Source organism: Brassica napus, chromosome C1 (genome assembly GCF_020379485.1).
Source record: "Brassica napus cultivar Da-Ae chromosome C1, Da-Ae, whole genome shotgun sequence".
In the NCBI taxonomy this organism is placed as follows: domain Eukaryota; kingdom Viridiplantae; phylum Streptophyta; class Magnoliopsida; order Brassicales; family Brassicaceae; genus Brassica; species Brassica napus.
In genome coordinates this window covers 737,343-763,050 of record NC_063444.1, presented here as the reverse complement: position 1 = coordinate 763,050, position 25,708 = coordinate 737,343, and the positions used below count along the sequence as shown (strand labels likewise).

Below are 25,708 nucleotides of genomic sequence, written 5' to 3'. Positions count from 1 at the left end.
AATTTCATTATGATGTCTTTCCACTTTTTCTTATGCCGAAACCTTGGAATCGGAGACCCGCCAAAGCACGAAAGCCAAAATCTTTCTCTTGTATACGTCATTAGTCCGATCCTTTGTAGAAACTACCCGTAATAACAAACTCTTGGTTTTTTTGGGTTCTCAATATTTCTATTGAATCAACTAAACCTAATAATAATCTAGCTCTAAATTTTCTATATACATTGGTAGATTATTAACTTCTCACATTTCACTGTTCTCAATATTTCTTCTGAATTACCAACTAAACTTAAAAATCTCAAAATTTCTATATACTTTGAATCGGCATATTGATGGTTTATCATTCAATGTTACCTTATAGCAAGCAAGTATATACTTTTGGTCGTAGGTTATAGCCTTATAGGGTTCTTTACATAAAAGTATTGGTCTCATATCTCATGCAAAGCACCAGTTGGGTTCAGTTTATGTGAAAGTGTTCCTTAGATTCTCTATTTCTTTTCGGTTTAATTATTTTTACTCCACTCTTTGTCTACTTTTTTTCTTTCTTTTGTAGATTGAAATGATGATTCTAGTCCCTCTTCAGTGTCCATCCCGTGTAAAAAGAAATCAAGAAGATTTCTTTTTCTTTTTTTTTAAGAAAGATGACTAAACAGTGAACATCCAAGAACCAACTCTATCGTGGCTGTCAGTATCATAACAAGTTTACGTTCACAAAAAAAAATATAGGGGGGTTTCTGGATTTGAAGAAAGAAAAAGAGTTGATTGTGATAATATCTTGTATATAAAAATTCCTTATTTGACAAAAAAAAAAAATCCTTATATGTTGAAGTAATTAGAAACCCATGGCTGCAGTGAAAAAATGTTCATTAGAGAGAAATAAAAATGAATTATGATCAAATAAATAGATTGGACTACTTGGGTAATGTTTTCCTTAATGAATATAATATTTTAAATTAAAGTGTATGTTCAACATTTTTTCCTGCCGACTACTGGAGCCACAATAAACAATCCCAAATAAAATCAGACGAAGTATTCAATTTCAATTTGAAAGGTATACCTTTTCTAGAAATATAACAAAATCTGTCATTTACAATTAGGTCTGTATAGATATTAGAACGTGTAAAATGTGGATTGTTAACTTCATCACCAAGCTATTACATACATTTGGTTTATTTGAAAATTCAAAATTTCTATAAAACAAACGATTGCTATATGGACCTCAAACGAGCAATGGTGCCCCACAAAATATTTAATGCTTTTACAAAAGTTGGCTCCAAAAATTAAAATTGCAAGTTTCTAACCCCACCATAGTGCAAGATGACTCAAAAGCTGTTAATACGGTTGGTATACGGTTATATACAGTATTTACATATGACTAAAATACCCCTCTTTGTTTGCCCATAAATATCAGCCTCCAACAATGCAATTCTTCCCTTTTCCCCCGCTAATCACTCATCTCTCTATTAGAAAAAAAATAAGCAATTATGTTGTCCACAGTACCGGCAATTTCCTTCCTGGAACCGGGGACGGTTAATCACTTTTCAGGTTTCCAAACCGGATTCACTCCTTGGGAGGGGGACTGCTTTGATCTCCTTTCCATGAACCATTTTTTTATTGAACCGGCCGTTCCCAGCCCTTGTTATGGTGAATCCGACTCTGGTCTCGTTAGAACTAATTCTGGTTTTGATGATATTAAAACCGGTTCTGACGAATCTTGTGCCGGTTTCACCAAACCCGGTTTTGACGACACCGTCAGTTCACAGGGCCTACTGTGCACTCAAGGAGACAAACTGGACCCGGATGACCCAAAACAATGGACAGCCATCGCGAATTTTGAACCGGGCGAGAAGAAGCATAACCGGAATAAGCTGATTCAACCGGAGATGACCGACGAGAGGAAAAGAAAGAGAATGGAGTCAAACCGGGAATCAGCGAGACGGTCAAGAATGCGTAGACAGAGTCACATTGATAACTTAAGGAACCAGGTAAATCAGCTCGATCTGGAAAACCGTGAGCTCGGGAACCGGCTCCGGTTAGTTATATACCACCTTCAACAAGTGAACACGGACAATAACCGGCTCGTGACGGAACAAGAGATGCTCCGGTTAAGATTCTCGGAGATGAGGCGGATTCTGATTCTCAGACAACTTCAACAACAACAACAGTGGGAACTCAATAACAGGAGAATGATCATGTCTGAACAAAACCCATCTACGATCATATGATTAAGTAAATAAAAGATTTGAAAATCTTGAACACTAAGATCAAAGAAAAAAATATCCCTCTATGTATATGAAAGGTTAGGAAGAGAAAATGATAGTTTTCGAATTTTCCTTTCTATTTTGCAACTCTCTGAGAGAAGAATGAAAAAACTTTTTTTTTGTTGCACTATCATAGGAATATATAGTGGTCATGGTATTGTAAATAACTCAAAGAGTTATCAAATTATTGCAATGATATAATATTATTCGTACTTAGTGGAAAGCTTTTGTGCGCACTAACATGACATCAACGCCAATGGCCCAATGGCCAATGAGGCTCATTATGTTAAAGTAAGCATTTACTATTATTTGTATTATTATTAAGTTAAAGCGCTAAAGTATTGAACCAGCCAACATAAAAATTTAAAAGGTTTTTTTTTTTTGTCAACATTTAAAAGTTAAAACCCCTGTTCTGAAAATCGGCCGCGCCTAGGCGGCCGCCGTCACTCTTCGGTCTCGATTTATGCCAAATCGGTTAAAAAATTCGGATATCCGATTTTCTCCGCCTATACCGTCTAAATGACCGCCTAGGCGGCCGCCTATTCTATTTTTTAAATTATTTTTTTATTTTTTATTTTATTTTTAATAATATTTTTATCTATTTATTTGATCTAAAATTTTATAAATATCATTTATATTCATAATTTTGATGAAAATTACACTATATTAAGTTTATATATTTTATTTGTGTGTTTTATACAATCTTAAACATGAAAATGTATTAATGTTATACACAATTAAAAATTAACATGTTTTATAACATAGTAAACAATCTAAAAATTCCGCTCCGCATAATTTTCGATTAATCTCTGATTTTCTCTTTAGGCGCTAGGTCCAACCCGACCGTCCGACTAGCGCTTCCAACCCGACCGTCTGACTAGCCCTCCCGAACATGGGTTAAAACAAGCCATCTCAAATTCCCAATGCTAATTAAATTTTATCACCACTAAATAGATAACAATCAATCTGCCAACCATCACTAGTTCACTACTCATATCGGCCCAAAAACTGCTTGATCTTGCACTCGGCCCAAACTATTCTTCTTCTAGGCTTTGGGCCTTTGCCTTTGCCTTCGAATGGTCTTGTTGGTTTCATTTGTTGTCACAATTACAGAGCAAGAAAACCCTAGTTTGGATCAGACCTAAGGAATCAAAGGTATTTTAACTTAAGAATCAAGACGGATATTATATTAGGTTATCATTAAGAAATCCAAAACGAAGAACAAAAAGAAGAGCAATGCACCAAGAAACAAATTAAAAAAAAAAAAAAAAAAAGACAGCCCGCTCATGACTAGTTTCAGGTTGTGTAATGAAAGTAGTCAACATTGTTGTTTCTGTTGTTGTCCGCAATGGGGCTGGTTACAGAGCTGCTGTTAGAAAGCGAGCAAAACGTGGACTTCTGCAAAACACCTGTAGGAGAAGATCCCAACGTGGGACTACTCGTTGTGCTGTTAAGTACTTCCCCTAAAGGACCTCCTAAGGAGTTCCCCCATGAGATTGGTATCCACGTATTCACCTTTCTCGCAGACTCCAGTGTCTCCTGCTGGCTTTGGATCGGTAAGTCTAGCCTGAGAGGCGAGAGTGCGGTTTTGTCTTGAGCGGTGGAGGAAGGAGATGATGATGCAACTGGAATTGACATTGAAAGCTGCGTCCAATCCGATTTCAGCTCTTCAGGCCAAGAGCTCTGGTTGTGATGATTCCCCGAAGGCTTCTCTTGGTTGCTGCTAAAGTCTAGGTACGAAGATGTGAGCAATGAGGAAGAGGTCACGTGACCAAACCCAAAAGGGCTGTTGTCGTTGTTTCTCTGTTCCTTGGGTTGCAAGTTAACGTTGGATGGATATATCACATTCTGGACTCTGTTTTTTGCAATAATAATATGTAAGCAAGCTATTAACAACATGCCAAAGTATTGAAAAGATACGTTATGTATATATATATACCTGTTGCTAGGTATTTGTGATGCAGTGTTACGCGATGCAACCGCTTTGGACGCAGCGGTTTGGCCAGGTTGGACTTCCACAGGCTTTCTTGAACGGTGACGGCCTCTGTTGATGTGTCTTTCGCAGTACTTCTGTTCAGGAACAGCGTCTTTTGAGCACCGCCATTTCTTACCGTCTGTTCTACGGCATCTCCCTGGCTCAGGATCCATTTTACCTCCTGCGAAACCTAGATGGAATGTTCCCCATCCAACTGCACAACAGCCAGAGATTTAAAAAAAACATTTGTTAAACTCACTAACCAAAGGTTTAAAAGAGTTTTCAACCAAAATGACATTAGAGAAAACACTCTAAGGACTGTGTTATGAAAGACACAAGCATTGGCCACAAATCTTGAAAGGAGTAAAGAGCTTACAGGAACTGGGAGGAAATGATCTATAAGGGTAAAAGGACTTTTGGATAGAGATGAGCAAACTAGAAGGAACAGGGACATTGGCTGTGATATACTTATAGATCAAGGCCTGTTGCTCTAACTCAGCCCATTGAGTCAATGTAAAAGGCCCTTTCCCTTGCATGCTCATCATCATTCCACCAGAACCATATCCTCCTGCCAGCATTCCACACAAAAATGTGATTAAAAAAAAAAAAATCAAATCAAAGCTTTTAACAGTTTTACATAAAACCCATTTCACCAAATCCAATCTGAACCCAAACCCATGTTTTTGTTTTTCAGAAAAACATAATAATAATTAAAAAAAAAATACCTCCTGAGCTTCTACAATAAGGAGGTGGAAGCTGGTGAAGAAACGGCGAGAGAGAGTTCTTGTTGTTATCCAAACCGACGTATTTACTGAAGTCGAAAGCTTCTGGTTTATCTGAGAAGCTAAGCATGTGTTCTTGCCGGCGAGAGTCAGAGGAGAGAAGAGAAGCAGATCTTGTAAGAGGAATGCCTTGATGAAACGACATTGGTCTGCTATAAGCTGCGTAAGAGGAAGGCAAGTGTTTGTCTTCAGCTATTGTTCTAGCTAGCTTCGAGCTTTGTTGCAAGCAATCCTCACCGTCGAATCCGGATCTGTCTTGTTTGGATCCTCTAAGCTCTTTTAGACCCGGTGACCCGTTAACATTGCCAGTTACCGACCCAAGATCCATTTAAAAAGCTATAAGAACTAATAAAAAAGAAGCTAGATAATGACTTGAGAGAGACTTGCCATAGGAGGTTGAGCGAAGCTCAAGAAGATGAGAGATGGGGAGAAGAACGAGGCGGAAGTGTAACGTTTGTGTATACTATTAGAGATTTTTTAATGTGAAAGAGATATTATTATTTTTTATAAATGAAAAAAATAGTAATACTTTAAAATAATTGGTTGAGAGAGATGAAGCTTTGGGAGGAGACAAGAATGGTGTACCTAAAAAAAACACATTCCGGATCTCGGACATGTTACAACATATATATCCATGCTTTTTATTATTAACCTTGCTTTATATTCTTCTTCTTTGTTTAGTTCTTTTGCTTCAAGGGTACAAAAAACTTTAGCTTATAATTTCCTCCGTTGGGACTGGGAGTATTATTACAAGTAATTTATATGGAGTATATATATCGACGTTGGTTAAATATTTAATATCCGAGTTGAAGTCTTAAGTTTTGTACAACATGGTCCCAAATCTCATCATTTAAGTATGGTCGTAGTTTCTCTGTTTGAACGTAAGATGTTCAACAATGTAGGCTATTTGAAGTATTGGGACATTTTTCCCAATTTGTATGCGATTTATTTATTGGGTTTTTATTTTGGTTTTTACTTAATTTTCTTCGATTGTGATCTATATGCATGCTAGCTGTAACGGTGTTGAAAAAAGGAAAAAGTAGCTGTAACCTGTGGATTTATTAGATAGTTTTGGTAACATTCGTAGGAAGTTATTTATGATTTATAAAACAAAGTAACATTGTCTATATGATGTATACTTAAGAGTGTTGTAATTCTTTTTTTTTGGGTAAAAGAGTGTTGTAATTCTGAACCGTAAATTTGTGATGGAGCTTCACTAGAATTTGAAGAAGGAAACAAAGGGTATACTTTGAGTGGGATTTACAATACATATGTATAATGTGTATCTAATACACTTTAAGAAAGATCTGTTGGCATCAGTGATATTTTTAAATCTATGAAAAAAAAATTGTCCTATTCAAGTAATGAATAATAGAATTGAGTGGAGTACCAAATATTTACCAAGAATCACGTGGTTCCAATGATATTTTTGGACCATCTTTGTCTTCGCCTTGATGATTTTGGTTATATGGAGTGGGCCACTTTATTCTTGATACAATGTATTGAGTGATATTAACATCAACCGTGACTGACTACTACATGTTCGGACACTAGGTGTAACTAAGCAAAAAAGTATAACCTTGTTTGATTAACGGGGCTAGTAAGCGTTTTTGGGTCGACCATGAAAGTACTACGATAACGTTACAAATTATCAAAGTTTACGTATAGCTAAAATAATTTATTTACTACTTTAGCAATATATAATTATGAGACGTTGTGTCCAAGCTTGCATAAGCAATTTGAACAGCATACTTCTTTAATTTATATCTCATGAGATAATATAGAGGATTAACACGAATACAAGTGCTATCTATGTATACACATATGATGTAAAATAGATGTCTATTGAATGGTAAAAATAGTTTAATCAGTGCAAATCAAACAGATTATTCAAATCGAATGGGATAAGTGCAAATTTCTTTAATATATCATCATAGGAGGTGCGTCAGAGCATATTTATCTCTAAAACCCATTTGGGGTTTTTTTTTCCCTGATTTAAAAAAAAAAAAACGAACCAATCGTAGGCTACCACGTGTCAGTGGGATCCGCGAACAGTGTAAGAGGCATTCTTTATTTCGTGACTTTTGACAACGTTTCTTGTTTCTTGTTGTTTTATGGGACTCACACCGACTTTTTTGTTAAAAATCCTCCCTAAAGACCTCCGATAAAGATACTATAAGATTGTCGCTTTGGTTGAACTCTGGTTTAACAAATGTACAAATAAGAAGCACAGAAAAGTAGAGAAGCACAAGACTAGTTGAGAATTCGGCTGCAACAACTAACAACCGACAACGATTTCGGAGTTCACTATAACTTGAGGCTACGAGTGATTATCTTGAGAGAATGTCAAAACAAAAACAAAAAAAAAACATATATAAACAGTAATAGTTTGGAAATATTATTAGATCATGATATATGGTAGGAACTTTTGTGAACTTACATTCACATCCAAAGTTTGCAGTTGAATTGGCCATTGCAATTTATTATAAGTTCGAGATCAGTTGAATTATTTCGAGAAAGAAAAAGGAAATGCATATGAGAATATTGACGCAGCTTATGGAGAAAGTTGAATTTAATAATGGAAATAGATAGAGTGTTTTACTACCAATACCATCCGACAAGAAACGTATATGTTAGTTAAAAGCTTTGCTTGAATGTCCTAAAGGGAAACTAACTCCTCACAATAAAGTCACGAGTGGTGCGCATGCATCGATGATGTAAATAATCACTAGTTCAGCAAACATACGATTACAAATTAACATTTGATCGAGTTTACGTTAACCATAAAATTCTGTGACATCGTTATTTGCATTACTCCATTTTCACACTATTTAATTTGTAAGATTAACGATAAAACGTGCAATCCCAGCTTTCTAATACTTACGTTGTAGAATTCACAAATATTAAACAAATATTTAATTTTAATTAGCAATATAATATTTTCATGATTAGCTATTTCCCAAAATTTTAATCGAATCAAAATTTAATAGACACGATTAAATTTCTTTAAAATTTAAAATTTATCATTATTATTTAATTAAATTGCATTTGAAATGTAAACAAGTATATATATTTTTTTAAAAAGTCTAAAAAATGGAGGACGAAGTATTATATCAGGGTTTAATAATTTTACGGTTCCGTATCAAAGAGATTCTAAGTATCAAATTAAAGACTTTATTGTGTTCGTAGCATCAGGGATTTTTAGAAAAAATAAGTTAGCTAGTACAATGGTTAATCATGTCTTTAGCCTCCTCTTTCGCTTGGGTTTCGACCTATATCCTCTGCTTCCAAAACCAAGATAATAAACAAAACAAAAGACGATAAAGCCAATTCTTTATGCAACCAAGGCATTTTGGGGGGAATGGATGCAGACTTTTAAAATCATAAAATACCCTAATAGTTACACTTCTTGATAGTCTACAAAAGCAACAGATGTTTCAAATAAGGACTCGAAATTGTATTTTAATCTTTTCTCGTTCTTATATTTTTCTCGCGTGTTCTGAACTACGCTAGGCGTTAGTCGGACGGCGATCCCAGAACTAACGAGTTAACAAAAAAATTGAAGATTAAACAGAGTATACGCGGAGCCTAGTTTTTATATATTTTAATCATATAGTACGTATATATGATAAATATGTGAGGATGTACCAACAAGATCATGTAGTCTAGTAGTCTGTTTTCCTACTTACAGTTTAAAGCACGTGGGTTCAAACCAGTGTAAGCTCATTTACACTCATTTTTTACGATTTTCGTTTAATGAATACAAAATGACAATTTTACCCTTATTTTCAACCTTTGTTTCTAGGATCTACAGAGCTTCAATGTCGCGTCTTTCAATTTTTTTTCACGATTTTAGAGATTTTGCAAGCGATTCTTGTGGGTTTTATAGGAATATGATAGATCTATAACATAAACTATGATTTAGCACCCAAAATTTCGATCTTTTGCGTGAGTTTTCAATTTGCCGCCTAAACCCACCGATTTCACCTCTACGCCACGGTGACCTTCCGATGACCCTTTAATCGGACGAGTTCTCGGCCAGGCGGGCACGTTTTCGAACAGAGCTTTTTTCATAGACCAAAATAGATACTAATTTTTTCACACATATATATATACAGATATTTGTGCGAATTTTACATTGATCAAGCATGTTCTTATGGATGTGCTTCTTTTTTTTAAGAATGTTAAATTTATTCGAATAAAAAAAAACTTTCTTACAACATGCGTGCTTCTGTTTTTGTTTTTATAAAGATTTAATCTGTGTAATGAAAAAACCCTTTTAAGAATATTCAGTCTTAAATCGATCTTCAAACTGCATCTGCAATTAATAATCAGTCTTTACTGTTATACTGTATAAATTAATTCTATAAACACTAACTAAACCTCTTAAAGGTTTAATTTCATCTCAATTCTCAATATGAATGTGTTTCGTTTTCAGTGACAATAATACAATCGGAGTATATTTTATTAGCTAATTAATTAAAATCGGAGAGATAATAATAAGCAGGAGGAGCGTGATGTTGTCAGAAGTATTTAAATTTGTGGAATAAATGTTAAAGAAAAACCCTAACTAAGGAAAACAAATCGTTTAACGGTATATACATATATAAATATGCTTGCGAATATTATGGATTTAGCGCTAAAATACTCCACAAACAACAACGATTTAAAACATTAGCGCCAAAACCATATATAAATTGAATAAGTTTTTTTTCTTAACTGTATTTCGACAAGAAAAGTTTTCATCCGATTGTTTGGAGTTTTGACGTCTCAATTATTGATTTCAGAATGATAATATATTTTACTTCCCCAAAAAAGCAATTGACAAATAATAATTAGCCAAAAAAGAAACAAAACATTGGGAACAAGGAAAAAATAGTGGTTAAAAAGGTAAATTTGGGTAAGATGTGGTGAATAAATGAAGTCGAGCATTGAGTATCGTGTAGGAGAAGAGGGACCCATTGAGAGTGTCGACGTGATAGGTGAGAGATATGATAGGCTCTCTAGTCTTCTTAGGGGTTAGACTTTTAGATTAGTAGACAGCTAAGTGGTTTTGTCGTCAAATCCGTTTTTAAGACTTTGGTTTTTGGTTTTGGTTATAGTCAAAGCCTAAAAGCTCATGCGCTACTCTACTAGTACCATGCATGTGCATTTACGCCTAGAGATTACTCGCATCTCTTGTTATTCTTTGATGTCAAATGCTTTCGGCCGATGGAGTGGGCTTCACAGCCACCGTCGGTTCGGTTTTGTTTTTTAATTTATTTTTCCGACTTATATGTCTTTCTGGGAGGGAGAGGAACCGTTGGATTCTCCCAAGTTTGGCTCCGGGACATGGAGGTTTCTACGGCTCCGTCGTCTCCGACTGATGACCCCGGGGTGTGGAGGCTCTGAACTTTGCGCCGCCGGCTTTTGATATGATGGTTCTGTTTGATGGATTTGGTGGTGTGATGTAACAGAAAAGATCTCATCGCTGGACGATTTGAAGCTCTCTGTTGGTTAATGTTTCTGATTTGGGAGAAACTCCTTCGTTTTGTGTTTGTGGCAAAAGGTGTTGAATGAGATCTCGATAGGCGATTGATGCTCTTCAATGCTTGGAACACAGAGATGAAGGGGTGATTTGAAACTGATGGTTCGTTGATGGTTCGTTGATGGTGATTCTGGTCCCGGTAGGTTTCCGGTGTCTGTTGTGGCGCCGTCGAGGCGGAGCTCCGGTGTAAAACTCTGATCGGTGGAAGCATGGAGGCGATGTCTTGGTGTTCGACGCGTGTCTTCTTCTTCCTTTCGCTATATACACGTGTTTGTTCACGTGTTTTCGTCCTGAGTGGTTTTGGCCGGGCTTTCTATGTGCATGGACTTTATGTTTTATGTTGCCCGTCTGTGGGCTTTGGTTGTTTAGTTTTATCGTTTGTGCCTTTGGCTTATGTTCGTACCTTATATTTTTGGTTATTATAAATATCATATCGCAAAAAAAAAAAAATCAAGTGACCAAAGTATATATAATATAAGATGACTTGAAACAGAAGTGGTTAAAACATTTGAGATTTTAGATCTGATGCGAGATTAATTAGATTTAATCAGCTATAGGATATCACTACAAGAAATCAATGAAATAGCGATGGAATTTTCTGTAGCTAGAAGAGATAATCTGTAGCGAAAAAACAAATAGCGACAGACGGCAACGGATGAAAGCGGTGGCCTCAGTGTCCACGCTAAATGCGAGTCCTCGCCAATTCGTAGCTAGCTTGCAACGGATTCGCGACAACAATGGTCTTCGCCAATAGCAACAACATGGCCACCGAATTGTCCGTTGCTTATTGGCGACGTTTTTGGCAAAGGATTTCCATATCTAATAGGTACAATATTTAACTACAATCTATCCGTAGCAAGTTGTAGCAGATATATAACTACAGATTTGATTATAAATGTTGGATTCCAACATAGAGAAAGAGACAAAGATTTTGGTAATGTCATGGCAAAATAATTGATAACGCCTGAATATTGTTAACAATACAAAAATAAGACCATATTGTTTAAAGAGATTATAGTATTATTATAAGAAAAAATCTAAAATTCCCAGGCGTAACCAAAATGTTGATGTCAAACTTTTTATACACGAGAAAAAAATCTAATACTAAGAGGTGAAATTAAAGACAACAAAAGTTGAAAATGTTTGTGTGGAGATGCTGAGATGGATCTGACATAGCTTCCACTTCAAATCAGAGAGGAGCATGGACTGAAGAGGAGTGGAGAGGAGCCATGACGATGGAATATCAGAGAGAAAATTGAACTGTGGATGAGCATAGAGGAGACTGGACTGTGACCGCTAAAGAGACAACCGGAGATGAGCCTGGGCTACCACTGGAGAGGAGGAGACCACCAAGGAGATGACCGGACAGAAGACCACGCCTTACACAACGGGAGCATAAGGACGTGATGGAGATCGCAGAGGAGATAGAATAGATGAAGAGATTAGCAGATCTGGAGAAGAAATGAGAGATAGAGAAACAAAAGAGATGAAAAATAAGAGATCGATAGATGTGAACAAATAGGAGAGAAAGGAAAAAAAGAAGAAAAAATATATTAAAAAGCAAAGCATTTTATCCATTAGATCAAACTTCATCAATGGTTGAGATTTAACCCTAGGTTATCCTCGTCTTCTTACACTAGCCAATACTAATCTATCTTTCTTATTTTAATATTATACATATATGGCTGATTTAAATATTTGTATATAAATACAATTGTTATATAGTGTGTTGAAGTGGCTCGTTGGTAAAAGCATGTGTCGGTGCTTCTTTTAACTAGGCATAAACACTTCATATGAAAACCAATCCAAGATAAAAAAAAGAAACAATGGTTATATCATGGTATTATAGTTATTATTTAATTACAATAACTAAAAATTCTAAGCTGGGGTTAAATTTATGATACAATTAAGTTTTGTAATTTTGGGAATATGGTTTTGGGTTTTGAGAATTGGGTTTGGAGTTTAGGGTAATACATAGGGTTTTTTTTGGGGGGGGGGGGGGGGGGGGGGGTTGCTAATATTTTTCTGGCTAATGATGTTTATTGATTACTATCAAAGAGTACTATATTGTATGCAAAAAAAGATGGACAAGAGCGGAACAACCTCCGATCATGAAATAAATTTATGATTAAAATGAGGTTTAAGATTAAAGTTTATGGTTAAGGTTTTCAAAAATAAATATTTGGATTTATGATTAAAATGACTAGATTTAACTTCTCTATATAAAGTTTAACCCTTAAACTTTATAATTAAGGTTTGAGATTTGGAAGCTTAAGGTTTGAGATTGATATTCGAAAATAGATTAATATTCGAAAATAGATTAATAAATTTATTAGTTTTCATAAAGAGTAGATCTTAGTTTTTAGTTATATTATAGTACTTTTGTAATTGAGTTTGGGGTTTGAGTTTTGTGTTTATGATTTAGGTTTAAATGATATATTTAAGGTTGTGTGTATTAGTTTAGATTTTTTAGTTTTTTTCTCGCAACAACTTATTTCTAGCTAATGCATCACTAATTAGCTACAGAATATCTACGAAATCGATCCTTAGTCATATAGTTTCGGATTGCTACAGTTTAGCTACAAATTTAGCTACAAAAACAAAATTATGTGTTCCGTCGCCATCTTTCGCCATTTCTGTAGCTAATATATTTGACTACGGAAATTCTTTCGCTAGTCCATAGCTATTTCAATGAATTCTTGTAGTGTATCCATATTTGTTTTTTCATATACCCATTAACTACAAATGCTTTACTCTGTATGTAATATGCATCTGTTGTACTAAAGATATGAATACGTCGTAATAACTAAGAAAGTCTGGTCTAATGGTATATGCATTTGTAGTATACGAGTAATTATTTGGGTGGTAAGGTGAATCAATATGGTTTGTGTTTGTTGTTAGGAAGCATGGTCGTATAAACATGCATGGGTCCAAATCGTATCTTCAAACAAGTTTTTTTCGCTAAAGAAACAGATTTTATTAACGAGAGACCAAAATGAACGTATGCTTTACATTAAAATGGAAGGTTCGTAGAGATGAGGCGGAGGGAGACATGGGCACAAATAAGACATCAAAGCATGGGCTCCATTCTATAGTATTTTCATATGCCCCTTCTCTTTATTGTTATTCTTAATAATTATTCGATATAAATCGTATAATTATGGGTCTCCATTTCAATTTCATCCATTGTGTCCAGATTACACTCATTCAACGTACACGTCGCTCTTTCCCGTTATCTCTTCTTTTTCTGTGTTTCCATACTCGTGGTGATTTTTGTTCACGCATATACTAGAAAAGTATCCTTTATCCGCGACAAAAGAACAAGATAAATATACTAAGATATTACGAAAGATCTATAGTGACGTCATATTGTCAAGTGTGCATTCTGGTTCTGGTTAGGAAAACCTAGTCTTTTCATTTTGTAAACTATAAAGTAAGAGTGGACCACTAAAGACCATTTAAATCAAGGACCAATACATATTCTAATAAATTGAGTGTAATTTTAAAGGCCTTTTAAGCATTCTTCTCGATATAAAATAAACAAGAAGTTGTAAGAAAATTTAGCGCCAAAGCATTAATGGGCTCAATTGATCAAAGTAAGTAACTAAATAAAGGCCCATTTGAAAAATGGGTCCAAAATGATTTACTACTATTTCTGAATATAATTTTTTGACGTTGCCTGAAACAAAATTTTATAAACGAAACTGCAATCGATCCGTAAATACTCCTTTTGTAATCTATAACAATAATACGTAGATCTTGACAAAAAAACAATAATACGTAGATATGCAAAATAGTTTTCCTTGGTATCTTACTGTAATTTTAGTTTGTAAATTTAAAATTATCAAAGAAATTCATCTCTGTAATTAATTTATTCAACCCCAGACGCAAAAAAAAACTTGCTATATAAATGAACCAAAAACATGGATCCAGAATTTGAAGACCAGGTCTGTTCGTGGATATAATTTAACAAATGATTCAACCTGTCCACCATAAATTAAAATAACAATTGACAAAATTTAAAAATTTAATAAACGAGAGTGGAAGAAAATGAATGGCTGTCATATTCAATACATTCCAATTCTAACTATTGGATATTTTTAATTTGTTTTGTTATAAACTAAATATATATACAAAGGGTAAAACCAGGCACAAAGCCCTCTCTTTGGTCTCATTCTTATTGCTTTTTTCATGAAAAGCCAAAGCCAAAGCCAATAAACAGTGTAAAGAAAAAATATTAGGAAGACAATTCAAAAGGGATCTTGCAGAACTCGTGAGGGGCATGTATCAGTAAAAGAGGCACCTTCCTAAATTATTAGGTTTTTTAGAGTTTTTTTTTTTTTTTTGTAAAACCTGAGACTTTCATTAAACTTAAACATTGTTTAGAGCCCATAGGGCTTGTTTAGCAACATTATCGGCCCAAACATTAGCCGTACGATTAATAAATGAAAAAGAGATTGACTTAAATGAAAGAAGCAGAGAGTAGATATCTCGAAGCACACCGAAGATCTCAAGCTTGTTCTCCCTCTTCTTGATCGTATTCATGAGGATTTGAGAGTCAGAGAGTATTGAGACTGCATCGAGGCCGTGAGAGAGGGCAAAGTTTATGGCAGTTATTACCGCCAAGGTTTCCGCCATGAGGGGCGAGGAGACCGAAGTCAGGCTCGCTGAGTGCTGCGTTTTCGAGATCCGATCATCAATGATCCAACCAAGCCCTGCTTCACCCGTTGATGGATTCCATGCCGCATCGGTGTAGATAGACATGAGTCCAGCAGTATTAGGATTTGGTTCGACTCTGATCACCGGGATCATCGGTTTTGGGGATGGGCACGGTTGCGCCCTTATCCATTCTTTCGCTTCTGTAATCGCCTTCAAGATTGTCTCTTTGGGAGTTAGGAGTCATTTTTCAAACAGGAACAAATTTCTTGTTTTCCACAGGGACCAAACGATCCAGGCTGCAAGGGTTCCAGGTCCAATCCCCACTGGTGGGAGGGAGGGTAACATCCTAGCCTTTTCCCAACCCTCAATGGTCGTAGCGGCATCTTGTAGGTTGAAATGACCTGTAAGTGGAGCCAACTCCCAGACTTGTACCAAACGGACAGTGGAAAAGAAGGTGCGCGACTGATTCTTCTGTATTGCAACGCTTACAGAGAGTAGATATCGGTATGTTTCTGATAGCGAATTGTTCTCCTACTGGTAGAGCTCCATGTAGGGATATCACTACAAGATATCGGTATGTTTTTGGAGTTTTCTTTATTATACAAATTTTCTTCTGGACGACTTTTGTGACTATAATCAGAAGCATGATTGATGAACCCCATGGATTTAAACTTTTGTGACAAATTCAAAACTCACATACTTTGATATGTGATAATCAAAGCTTCTTCTAAAATTTTGGAGTAAGATTCATAACAACTTGAACGTAGACTTTTTACTAACATAAACATTTTGCAATCCAACTTATTACAAGTTTAATCTTATAGACTTCTGGCCTTGCAAGTTTGAGGAAGCATTATATATTCTCTATTTTATTTACGTATTATTAATAACCAGTGCATATAAATAAGTATAGATGACCCTGAATCAATGGTAAATTATTTGAATCATGAATCTAGAAAAAGATATTAAAATTAATAAAAAATGGAAGATCATGGATTGCTCCTATTCTACTATGCATGATTTTTTTCTTTGCAAATCAAATCCATTAGTTTTTTTTCTTTGCAAATCAAATCCATTAGGGTTGAACCCAAAAAAAAAAAAAATCCATTAGTTTTTTTTTTCTTTGCAAATCAAATCACAATTTTGTTACCCTTTAGACAAAGGAGAGGGACTTCGCCAACTTTACATATCCCCAGTGGCTTTTTGTCAATTTTCGCGAAAGAATATCTAACTAATAAACAACATTTTAACAAAACAAGAATCTTCGACCAAAAAAAAATAACAAAACAAGAATCTCTGATTACAGAGTTTTTTTCAACGGAGTGGAATAGCTATGACCTTTTTGCATGTATAGAATACGTAGGTTTGCTTTTTTTTTTTTTTTTTTTTTTTGGAGCAAAAATACGTAGGTTTGCTTCTTACAGAAAATACACCATTCCTTTATTCACTAATAGTAAATGTGAATGAATCTAATAACTAACAGGAATAGTTTTTTTGTATACCAGACGCGATGACGCCAAAGGATGGATCCAATCCATGGGTAATGGATATGCAGAATAAAGAGAGAATGACATAAGGATTCAGATGTGACATGACATATTGGCCTCGATTACTTGGACTATGACATTTCAGACCTACCGATTTTTGCAGTTCTTAAATAGTCGGATAACATTTTTGTCATTAAAATACTTACAATGTTAAAAGAGATCATTACAATTTTGTTTTATAAACAACCCTGTCCATTTTTGTTTACTTTACAGTATCCTACCTGTTTTTTGTTGCATTAATATAGTTAGATTTGTGTAATTCTATATAGTGGTGAATTTTCACGATTAGTAGCAGTTAGAAGTGTACCAAGCTTGCAGGTTTTGGGATTAGTGTTGTGCCAAAAAGCTATAAACTTGCTTTAGCTACGTAAAAAAATGTTGCTAGTGGCTTAAAGCTATCAATACTATTAAAAGAGAAGGAGTACTAAAAAATCTACTTATAAAATTGTTTGCACTTATTCATTTTTAGTCTAACATATTACTTATAATCAAATATTATAACTAACCCTAAATATAACAACCAAATAATGTCCTTAACATTTAAAAATCTACTTTAACTCACTCAGCCTTTGATTTATCTTTCAATATAAACCAACATTTAAACCAACTTCCTACAATTATATCTATTTTATCCTCTTCCATTATATCAAATATTTGCAATAGGTAAGGTCATGTTAAATATATATTAATCAAACCAAACCTATACTTTTAGGTCGGTTTCAGTTTATTTTTTTAGTCGGGATAAAATATCCAGGCATAAAAGAAAGTTATATAAGAGTGTACATATAAAATCTCAAATAAACTAATTCATATATTATATAATTTTAAAAAAAATTCTCTTCTTTGGTATAACATGATTTTGTATTATAATATAATCCGAAAAACTTGCGCTTCGAAAACGCGGATCAAAATCTAGTAATATAATTAAAATCCAGTTTAGACAGGAAAAAGAAAGAAAGAGTTAAATCAATAGTATCAGTCCTTTCGGGAACATCTGATTAAAATCAATTGTACTGTTTTGTGATAAGTAATTAAATACATATGAAAAAGGCCCCCAATGGAGTTTATTTTATTTTATTTTCAAGCATGCGAATCGCAATAAAACACAGAAAAAAATAAATAAATAAATAAATAAAAGTAGAAGACACGCTCTGTTAAGTGGTCGCTGTCTTCACTCTCTAATCTTCTCTGTGTATTTGGCAGTTGAATTTCTCTGCATCCAAAATCTAATTTTAGATTTCGTGTTGGATTCTCAATACCTTCACAAACCCCCAATCTACCCCTGTCATCAAACGTCAACGTTGATACCTCTCTTACATTATATTTAAATACAATGTACGATATAATTTAATTTATTATGATTTTAATGATTTGTCTATAATTGTGTTTCTCCTTTCTCTGTCACCATACATGCAAAATCTCCTGCATTCTGTCTCGTTCGGGTAATTATGTAAATAATAGTGGTCCTAATAAACATCTTAAAATTTGATCCGTTCGAGTAAGAAAAGTTTTTTTTTATGTACGTGTGTTTAAAGTTCAGTAACTATCCACATGTGAGATATATATTTTTATATTGGAAGTATTCAATTAAATGAGTTTGGCATTAATGTTTATACGCTGACATTACCAACCAAATGTTTCTGCTTTTATGGATAGTTCTATATGTTGCACTTGATTATAGATACTATATAAAACTAGTTTTATTATAATCTGTACCCTGAAAAGTTGGACCAGAATGATATTCGTGGATTTGTTTTGCTCTGTTTAACCAACTAATGTGATTATGAGGGAGTAAACCTATTTATTGGTGTTTTATACACGTGTATTGACCTAGTACAATTATACAAATCTCAGTGAAACTAAAACTCAATATATGGAAGAATCTATCGAAAGTAGTTTTCATAATCAAACCAATAAATACGTACACTTCGGGGGTATAATGAAGCCAAAGAGTCGTCTCTGTCCTAAAGAACCTACAGCTGCTTCGCTCGTGAACATAGAGAAAATTGAATAATGCGATATATCGCTATGCGTTTACCGTTAGCGTTTTCTACCTAATTTTTGGAGGTTTTGTGTTATGTCGTCGTTTGATAAAAAGTTTCAAAAGTTTTACAAATGCTTTGAGAGAGAAAAACAATTAAGAAAACTGTTGAGCAGAAGACAAAAACAAAAAAAAAAAATTGGATACACAAATGGTACAATTTAAATTTGATATTTGGTGGAAAATTGATGATCATTACCAAAATCAAAGGAAGGGGACAAAGACCTCTTCGTGCATATGATTTCCTTCCAAAACAACTGCTCCCACTATCCTTTCCAACAAAATCATTCGCACTAGAAAATCTGTCTCTTGATCACTCTCTCATGCAAAATAATTTAACTCTCCTCACGTTATTTCTTTCGTAATCTCATAATATTGCTGTTTCCGGTTTATTATGTGACGATACTATATCTGGATAAACACCTTCATTAATTTTCTGCCTTATTTCTATTCATTTTTGTTTAAGGATATTAATATTCATAATTGATCGTATGTGATATCAAGTATTAAGATATAGTTGTCCCTTGAATCAATTAATTACTTCGTTTTCATGCTACTTTTTTGTCACTGAAAATTATGAGTGGCAACCCAAACGAACAAGTAACAAAGAGAAATTATAGAAAAAAGAAATTATATAAAACTGCCGGTATATAGAGTCGTCGATGCCTTCTAGTCGAAGGAAATTATATTCTCCTCATATGCTTTTTTTTTTTTTGAAACTTTTCTCCTCGTGTGCTCATTAAAGGATAATACAATTTAATGCTTTAATCATTAAAATAAAAGTTTTCGCTTTTAAAGATTAACCACCGCTTAATCCATCATTAGGAGAATATTAATTTTGATTAAAATTCTTTATCCAAATTAACCCTTTTTACAACAGAATGAAATTTGAGCATTATTTAATAAATTTACGGCTTCCAATAATTATATGTTTCAGCGTAACATTTTATCGGTTATCCAAATAAATTTTCTTATTAACAACATTGCCTGATTTAATCTAGCCTTGCAAATCATAAACTAAAAAAAAGTTTTTTTTCTTAGTTTGTTATACTTATTTAAATCCAGAAATAATATTTATTTGATTTTTATTTAAATTTCCTCTGCTGCATACTGCAGGTATTTGACCAACGACTATACATTAAAAGCAAATCATCCAGCAGAAAAAACGTTTTCATGTGGTCAGAATCAGATAAGTCTTCAATTTTTTTTAGGGAAAACTCTTAAGAAAGGTTGATAAAATAATGTAAAAACATATAATCACAAGGTTTAAACTATGATATAATCAACGACTCTGACGATTTTCTACCCAAGTTTATGTTTTATTTAGCTACTGCTTTATTATTCACAATAATGCAACACGAATATAGATAAGTATTGACTAAACTATTTCCATTATAAAATTGGAAAAGAGTGATAATTAAGTCAAAGTGATTAAAGATGGATGTGGAGTTCTTCCGCAAAACGGCGCCGTAGAGGTGTCTTATCCCACAGTACAGCTGGTTTGTGGCAGACATCATAGGGCCTACGTATATTTGAGCTTTACTGTACGTAAAGTTTTGACATATCTAGTTAGTTCTCACTGTTCACAAAAGTTTAGTTCGTAACGTATATAATTATGCGTGTATTCACATTACGTAAATTTCGAAGTTCTACGAAATGTGGAAGAAAATCATAAAAAAATACTCCTACTAATTTGTTCAATAACAGTTTTAGTTTAAACCAATTTATTTGTTTTATGCATCGGGATCTAGTTCAGCCCTGTTAGTTTACCTATAGCGGGACCTGCGATATGCAACATGCGACTGATCGTAAGTCACAGGTTGTTGTTCGTTTTGTTGTCGCGTAACATGCGACCTGCGATTGGTCGCATGTCGCAAGTTGCAGGTTGTTGTTTCTTTTGATGTCGTGCGACTGATCGTACGACCAGTCGCGGATTCCCATTCAAATTGCCAGAAAAAACAGCGACTAAAAATTAATAAAATTTTGATCGCGGGACTGGTCGCAAGTCGCAGGTCGCAGATCGCGCGACACGTAAACGAACATAGTTTTAGTCGCAGGTCGCAGGTTTAGTCGCATGTCGCAGGTCGCAGGTCGCGCGACACGTAACCAAACATAATTTTAGTCATAAGTCGCAGGTCGCATTTCGCGCGACACGTAAACAAACATCACCTTCGTCTTTTTCTTAAAAAAAATATCTCTTTAATCCAACCTGCTAAACTCTTTTCTTTTTTTTTGTAACTGAACCTATTAAACTCTTGAATACAATGTGTTGCTGGAGGTACAAACATGTCACATATATAGAGACAGCATTGTGTTGACGTATTATTGTTTGATGTATTGCGAAATCAAATATAAATACAAGTAGCGACCAGTTAGTTTAAAATTTTGGAAGGTTACAAAATAAAAAAATGAATTCAAAGGATGCAGAGCTACATATGTCGGGTCATTTAGAGCCGTGACCCAAAGGTTCATCTTAATTTCGACGGTCGGTCATGAGGAATTTTGGAGTTTTCTTCACCCTTTTGTGGACTTCTGTATAGTTTTTGTCGGTCTATAGGTTTGTATTCGTATCCACTTTGTTTTTTTTGTTCCTGTAATGATACGTACTCTAACGATTAGAACAACGTTTCAATTCCAATTTTATGACTATTTTCCGTTTAAAAAGTGATTTGTGCTACACAAGAAATACGATAAAAACAAAAAGAACAACCCTCGAATACAAAATAAATAAATATGTAGAATCATTTTACTACGATTTTTCAGGAGTTAATCTTTTTGTAAGAGAGAATTGTTATTATAATATATTTGAGAAAAAATATCCTATCTCATATTTGTACAATAATGCTGTTATCAGTAGCAAAGAGTGTTTTAGTTAGTACGTAGTTGTCTATTTACGCATCTCATAGCCATAACAGAGGTAGTATTAACTTTGAAATGTTACCAAAGACTATAGGAAAACATAATATAATGATAAGGTGGAAGATGAGGAATATGTAGGGCTAAAAGCGAGAAAAAAAAATGAAATTAAAAGTAAAGAAACGTCTTTCTCAATAAGAACACAGATCCCAACGGATTCAAATAACAAATCCTTGTGCGTTGCTCTTCGCTCCATATAATAATAGCCTCTCATAAACCCTTATCTTAAATCCTAAAGCCCCTTCCTTCTTTTCACTTCTCCTCCGAAACAAATAGAGAATAAAGATGTTGTGTTCGTTCTTTAGTCAATGATTGCGAGTTAACTCACCACTTCGAGAGATTAAAAAAATAGAGAGAGGACAAAGATATATTGAAGAGAGAATAGCAGCAAAAAAAAAAAAAATAGAAATGAAGTCTTTCTGTGATAATGATGATAGTAATACGACTAATTTGCTAGGGTTTTCGTTGTCTTCAAATATGTTGAAAATGGGTGGTGGAGAAGCTCTTTACTCATCTTCGTCTTCTTCAGCTGCAACTTCTTCTGTTCCACCACAGCTTGTTGTTGGCGACAACAGTAGCAACTATGGAGTTTGCTACGGTTCTAACTCAGCAGCAAGGGAAATTTATTCTCAAAGGGAAATGTATTCTCAAATGTCTGTGATGCCACTCAGATCTGACGGTTCTCTTTGCTTAATGGAAGCTCTCAACAGATCTTCTCACTCAAATCATCATCACCACACTCAAGGTGAGTAGAAATGTGAATATCAAATTATCAACAAGTTGAGAATCTTTTTTTTTTCTTGTGTCATGTTTGATGGGAACATGTTTGGTGTTAAGGATTTATATTGTTTTTACATTAAATCGTTTTTTTTGTTTTTTTGATTAGTTTCATCTCCAAAGATGGAAGATTTCTTTGGGACCCATCATCACAACACAAGTCACAAAGAAGCCATGGATCTTAGCTTAGACAGTTTATTCTACAACACCACTCATTCGCCAAACAACAACACCAACTTTCAAGAGTTCTTTAGCTTCCCTCAAACAAGAAACCACCACGAGGAAGAAACAAGAAACTACGAGAATGACCCTGGTTTGACACATGGAGGACGGTCTTTTAATGTAGGGGTATATGGTGAATTTCAACAGTCACTGAGCTTGTCCATGAGCCCTGGGTCACAATCTAGCTGCATCACTGCCTCTCACCACCACCAAAACCAAAACCAAACTCAAAACCACCATCAGATCTCTGAAGCTTTGGTCGAGACAAGTGCTGGATTTGAGACAACAACAATGGCTGCTGCTTCTAAGAAGAAGAGAGGACAAGAAGTGGTCGTTGGACAGAAACAGATTGTTCACAGAAAATCTATTGATACTTTTGGACAACGAACTTCGCAATACCGAGGCGTTACAAGGTTTTATTTTCTTATTATATTTAAATAAAATATTTGACTTTTGTTAGTAAATTTCTTGTATTTATTATAAGGGTTAATTCATGTGAAACAGACATAGATGGACTGGTAGGTATGAAGCTCATCTATGGGACAATAGTTTCAAGAAGGAAGGTCATAGCAGAAAAGGAAGACAAGGTTTATTATTTTATATAATTTTATTTTTTTCTTCAAGCTTGATATTGAAACTTTTGGGATATAAAGTTTTATTGGACATGTTACTGACACTGAGTTCTTATTTTCTCTATGTGTGATTATGATTTGATGATCCTCTTCACAGTTTATCTGGGTAAGTACACACTTCAATCTTCATGGATTCATTATTCCTCCTAAATTTTCTAGGGAAATAATAATGGATTTTGACTGCTTTTTGTTTGATTAAATCTTTTTTAGGGGGTTATGATATGGAGGAGAAAGCTGCTCGAGCATATGATCTTGCTGCACTCAAGTACTGGGGTCCCTCTACTCACACTAATTTCTCTGTAAACCATTTTCTCTTTCTTTTTAATTTTTATTTATTTCCAACTGTGTATCTCTTTGACTTTAATGTTTTTATATTAACGCTAATGGAGCTTTTTTGGGCGGGTTTAAAAAAGGTGGAGAATTATCAGAAAGAGATTGATGACATGAAGAACATGACTCGACAAGAATATGTTGCTCACTTGAGAAGAAAAAGCAGTGGTTTCTCTAGGGGTGCTTCCATCTATAGAGGAGTCACCAGGTACCTTTAATTTCATCTAAGTAACTTTATACTAATATATAGTTTTATTTATTTATTTCATATTGACTTCGTGTTTCTATTATAAAAGACATCACCAGCATGGAAGGTGGCAAGCCCGGATCGGTAGAGTCGCTGGAAACAAAGATCTCTACCTTGGAACTTTCGGTAATTTTCACCCATGGATGTATGGTCAGTAAAAATCCTTTTCACTTGCTTGTATCTCAAGTGATATTTTTTTACCCTATTAGGAACTCAAGAAGAAGCGGCGGAAGCCTATGATGTGGCAGCTATCAAGTTCCGTGGCACAAACGCGGTGACTAACTTTGACATAACAAGGTACGATGTTGATCGCATAATGGCTAGTAACACTCTCTTGTCTGGAGAGATGGCTCGAAGGAACAGCAACAGCATCGTGGTCCGCAACATTAGCGACGAGGAAACCGCCTTAACCGCTGTCGTGGACGGTGGTTCTACTAAGGAAGTGGGTAGCCCGGAGAGGGTTTTGAGTTTTCCGACGATATTTGCGTTGCCTCAAGTTGGTCCGAAGATGTTCGGAGCAAATGTGGTTGGAAATATGAGTTCTTGGACCACGAACCCTAATGCTGACCTCAAGACCGTTTCTCTTACTCTGCCGCAGATGCCGGTTTTCGCTGCGTGGGCTGATTCTTGATCCAATCTAATGGCTAACTCTGGTTTTCTTGGTTTAGGGTCCAAGTGTGTAAGTTTATCTCCGGGTTTATCCGGTTTGAATTATTGTTCGGTTTAGTTTATCGATATAAATAGTCTGCTTAGGAGCGTTATATGTTTCTTTTGAGTTGTATTCATGTGAAACAGAATGAATCTCTCTATAACATATGTTATCAATGCATTTCTTTTTACAAACCTTGCATCTTAGTTGCATATATAAATTATCAAATGAGTACGTAAATTTATATTGATAATTTTGATATTGTAGTCATCTGATCATGGAAAAGATCTTGGTGAAATCGTGGAAAATGATTTAGACCAACTCAAACAACACCAAATTAGTAGCATGTATGTTTTGATACTCAATTTACTTAGATAGTTATTTTTTGAAAACGTGAACATTTAGAGACTGATTTGATGGCATTGATGGTTTTGGTAATCGATTAGAATGTTAATATCGTATAAAGATAAGGCAAAAATATGAAAAGAGAATGTGCATGGAGATGAAATGACCCATATGTAATAATTAGGTTTCTAGTCACTTCAATATATTTTCCTCATACTTTGTTCTTTCTAGTACGTCGAAACAAGAAGATGAAAGTGAGTTAAATATGTAATGTGTCTCCAATAATGCGATTTGCTTTATTGACCATATCGTCCCACAACAATCCAACATACCTCACCACCTCATCTCTACATTCCCTTCTTTTGTCTCTTTTTCACACCCCACCCCAGTATCAGCTTTTACCTAAAGTTTCACCAAAATTTTAAAATATTCCGTCCTCCATGATTTTTAGGGAACTTTTCAATAAATAAAACAATTTAAATTAGTAAATTTTTGAAAAAAGAAAAAACTAGAGAGAATTTATTGATGCCACTTACTATGAAATAATGATGCCTGACGTAATATCACTGTAGCCCCATACGTGGGATAAATGAATGTGTGGTTGGTTCAGTTTTGTTGAACTTGAAAGCTGAAAGTTGAAACCATTGATTTTCATTTTACATACGTAATAATGTCTTTTGCACATGTTGTTCCACACGTGTGCATGAATTGGCCCAAACTCGGTCGTATGATGTGGAAGAGTTGGTTTTAAACCCGTAGATATGCGTATTATATCGGCCCATGGCCCATTATTATTTCCAG

At 34.7% G+C, this 25,708-nt stretch overlaps 4 protein-coding genes across 5 annotated transcripts; 2 read left to right on the top strand and 2 right to left on the bottom strand.

Annotated features, from left to right (window-relative positions):
- The first annotated feature begins 1,088 nt into the window (after positions 1 to 1,088).
- On the top strand, positions 1,089 to 2,474 carry LOC106426822 (light-inducible protein CPRF3-like). The gene has a single exon (XM_013867553.3). The coding sequence runs from the start codon at positions 1,482 to 1,484 to the stop codon at positions 2,220 to 2,222; it is 741 nt and encodes a 246-aa protein (XP_013723007.1). The 5' UTR covers positions 1,089 to 1,481; the 3' UTR covers positions 2,223 to 2,474.
- Positions 2,475 to 3,495: 1,021 nt separating this feature from the next.
- Positions 3,496 to 5,661, bottom strand: LOC106426792 (growth-regulating factor 2-like). Of its 2 annotated transcripts, NM_001316085.1 has the most exon segments (4): positions 3,555 to 4,113; positions 4,198 to 4,447; positions 4,610 to 4,801; positions 4,959 to 5,343. In NM_001316085.1, coding segments are annotated over 4 exon segments (1,386 nt in total).
- A 9,252-nt stretch (positions 5,662 to 14,913) lies between these two features.
- Positions 14,914 to 15,354, bottom strand: LOC106426805. Its single transcript, XM_013867534.3, has one exon. It carries the CDS (start codon positions 15,352 to 15,354, stop codon positions 14,914 to 14,916), a length of 441 nt encoding a protein of 146 aa, XP_013722988.3.
- A 6,528-nt stretch (positions 15,355 to 21,882) lies between these two features.
- On the top strand, positions 21,883 to 24,756 carry LOC106426845 (AP2-like ethylene-responsive transcription factor ANT). The gene is made up of 8 exons (XM_013867573.3): positions 21,883 to 22,450; positions 22,592 to 23,117; positions 23,209 to 23,291; positions 23,434 to 23,442; positions 23,547 to 23,635; positions 23,750 to 23,874; positions 23,963 to 24,039; positions 24,123 to 24,756. Exons 1-8 carry the CDS (start codon positions 22,114 to 22,116, stop codon positions 24,542 to 24,544), a joined length of 1,668 nt encoding a protein of 555 aa, XP_013723027.2. The 5' UTR covers positions 21,883 to 22,113; the 3' UTR covers positions 24,545 to 24,756.
- The last annotated feature ends 952 nt before the right edge of the window (positions 24,757 to 25,708 follow it).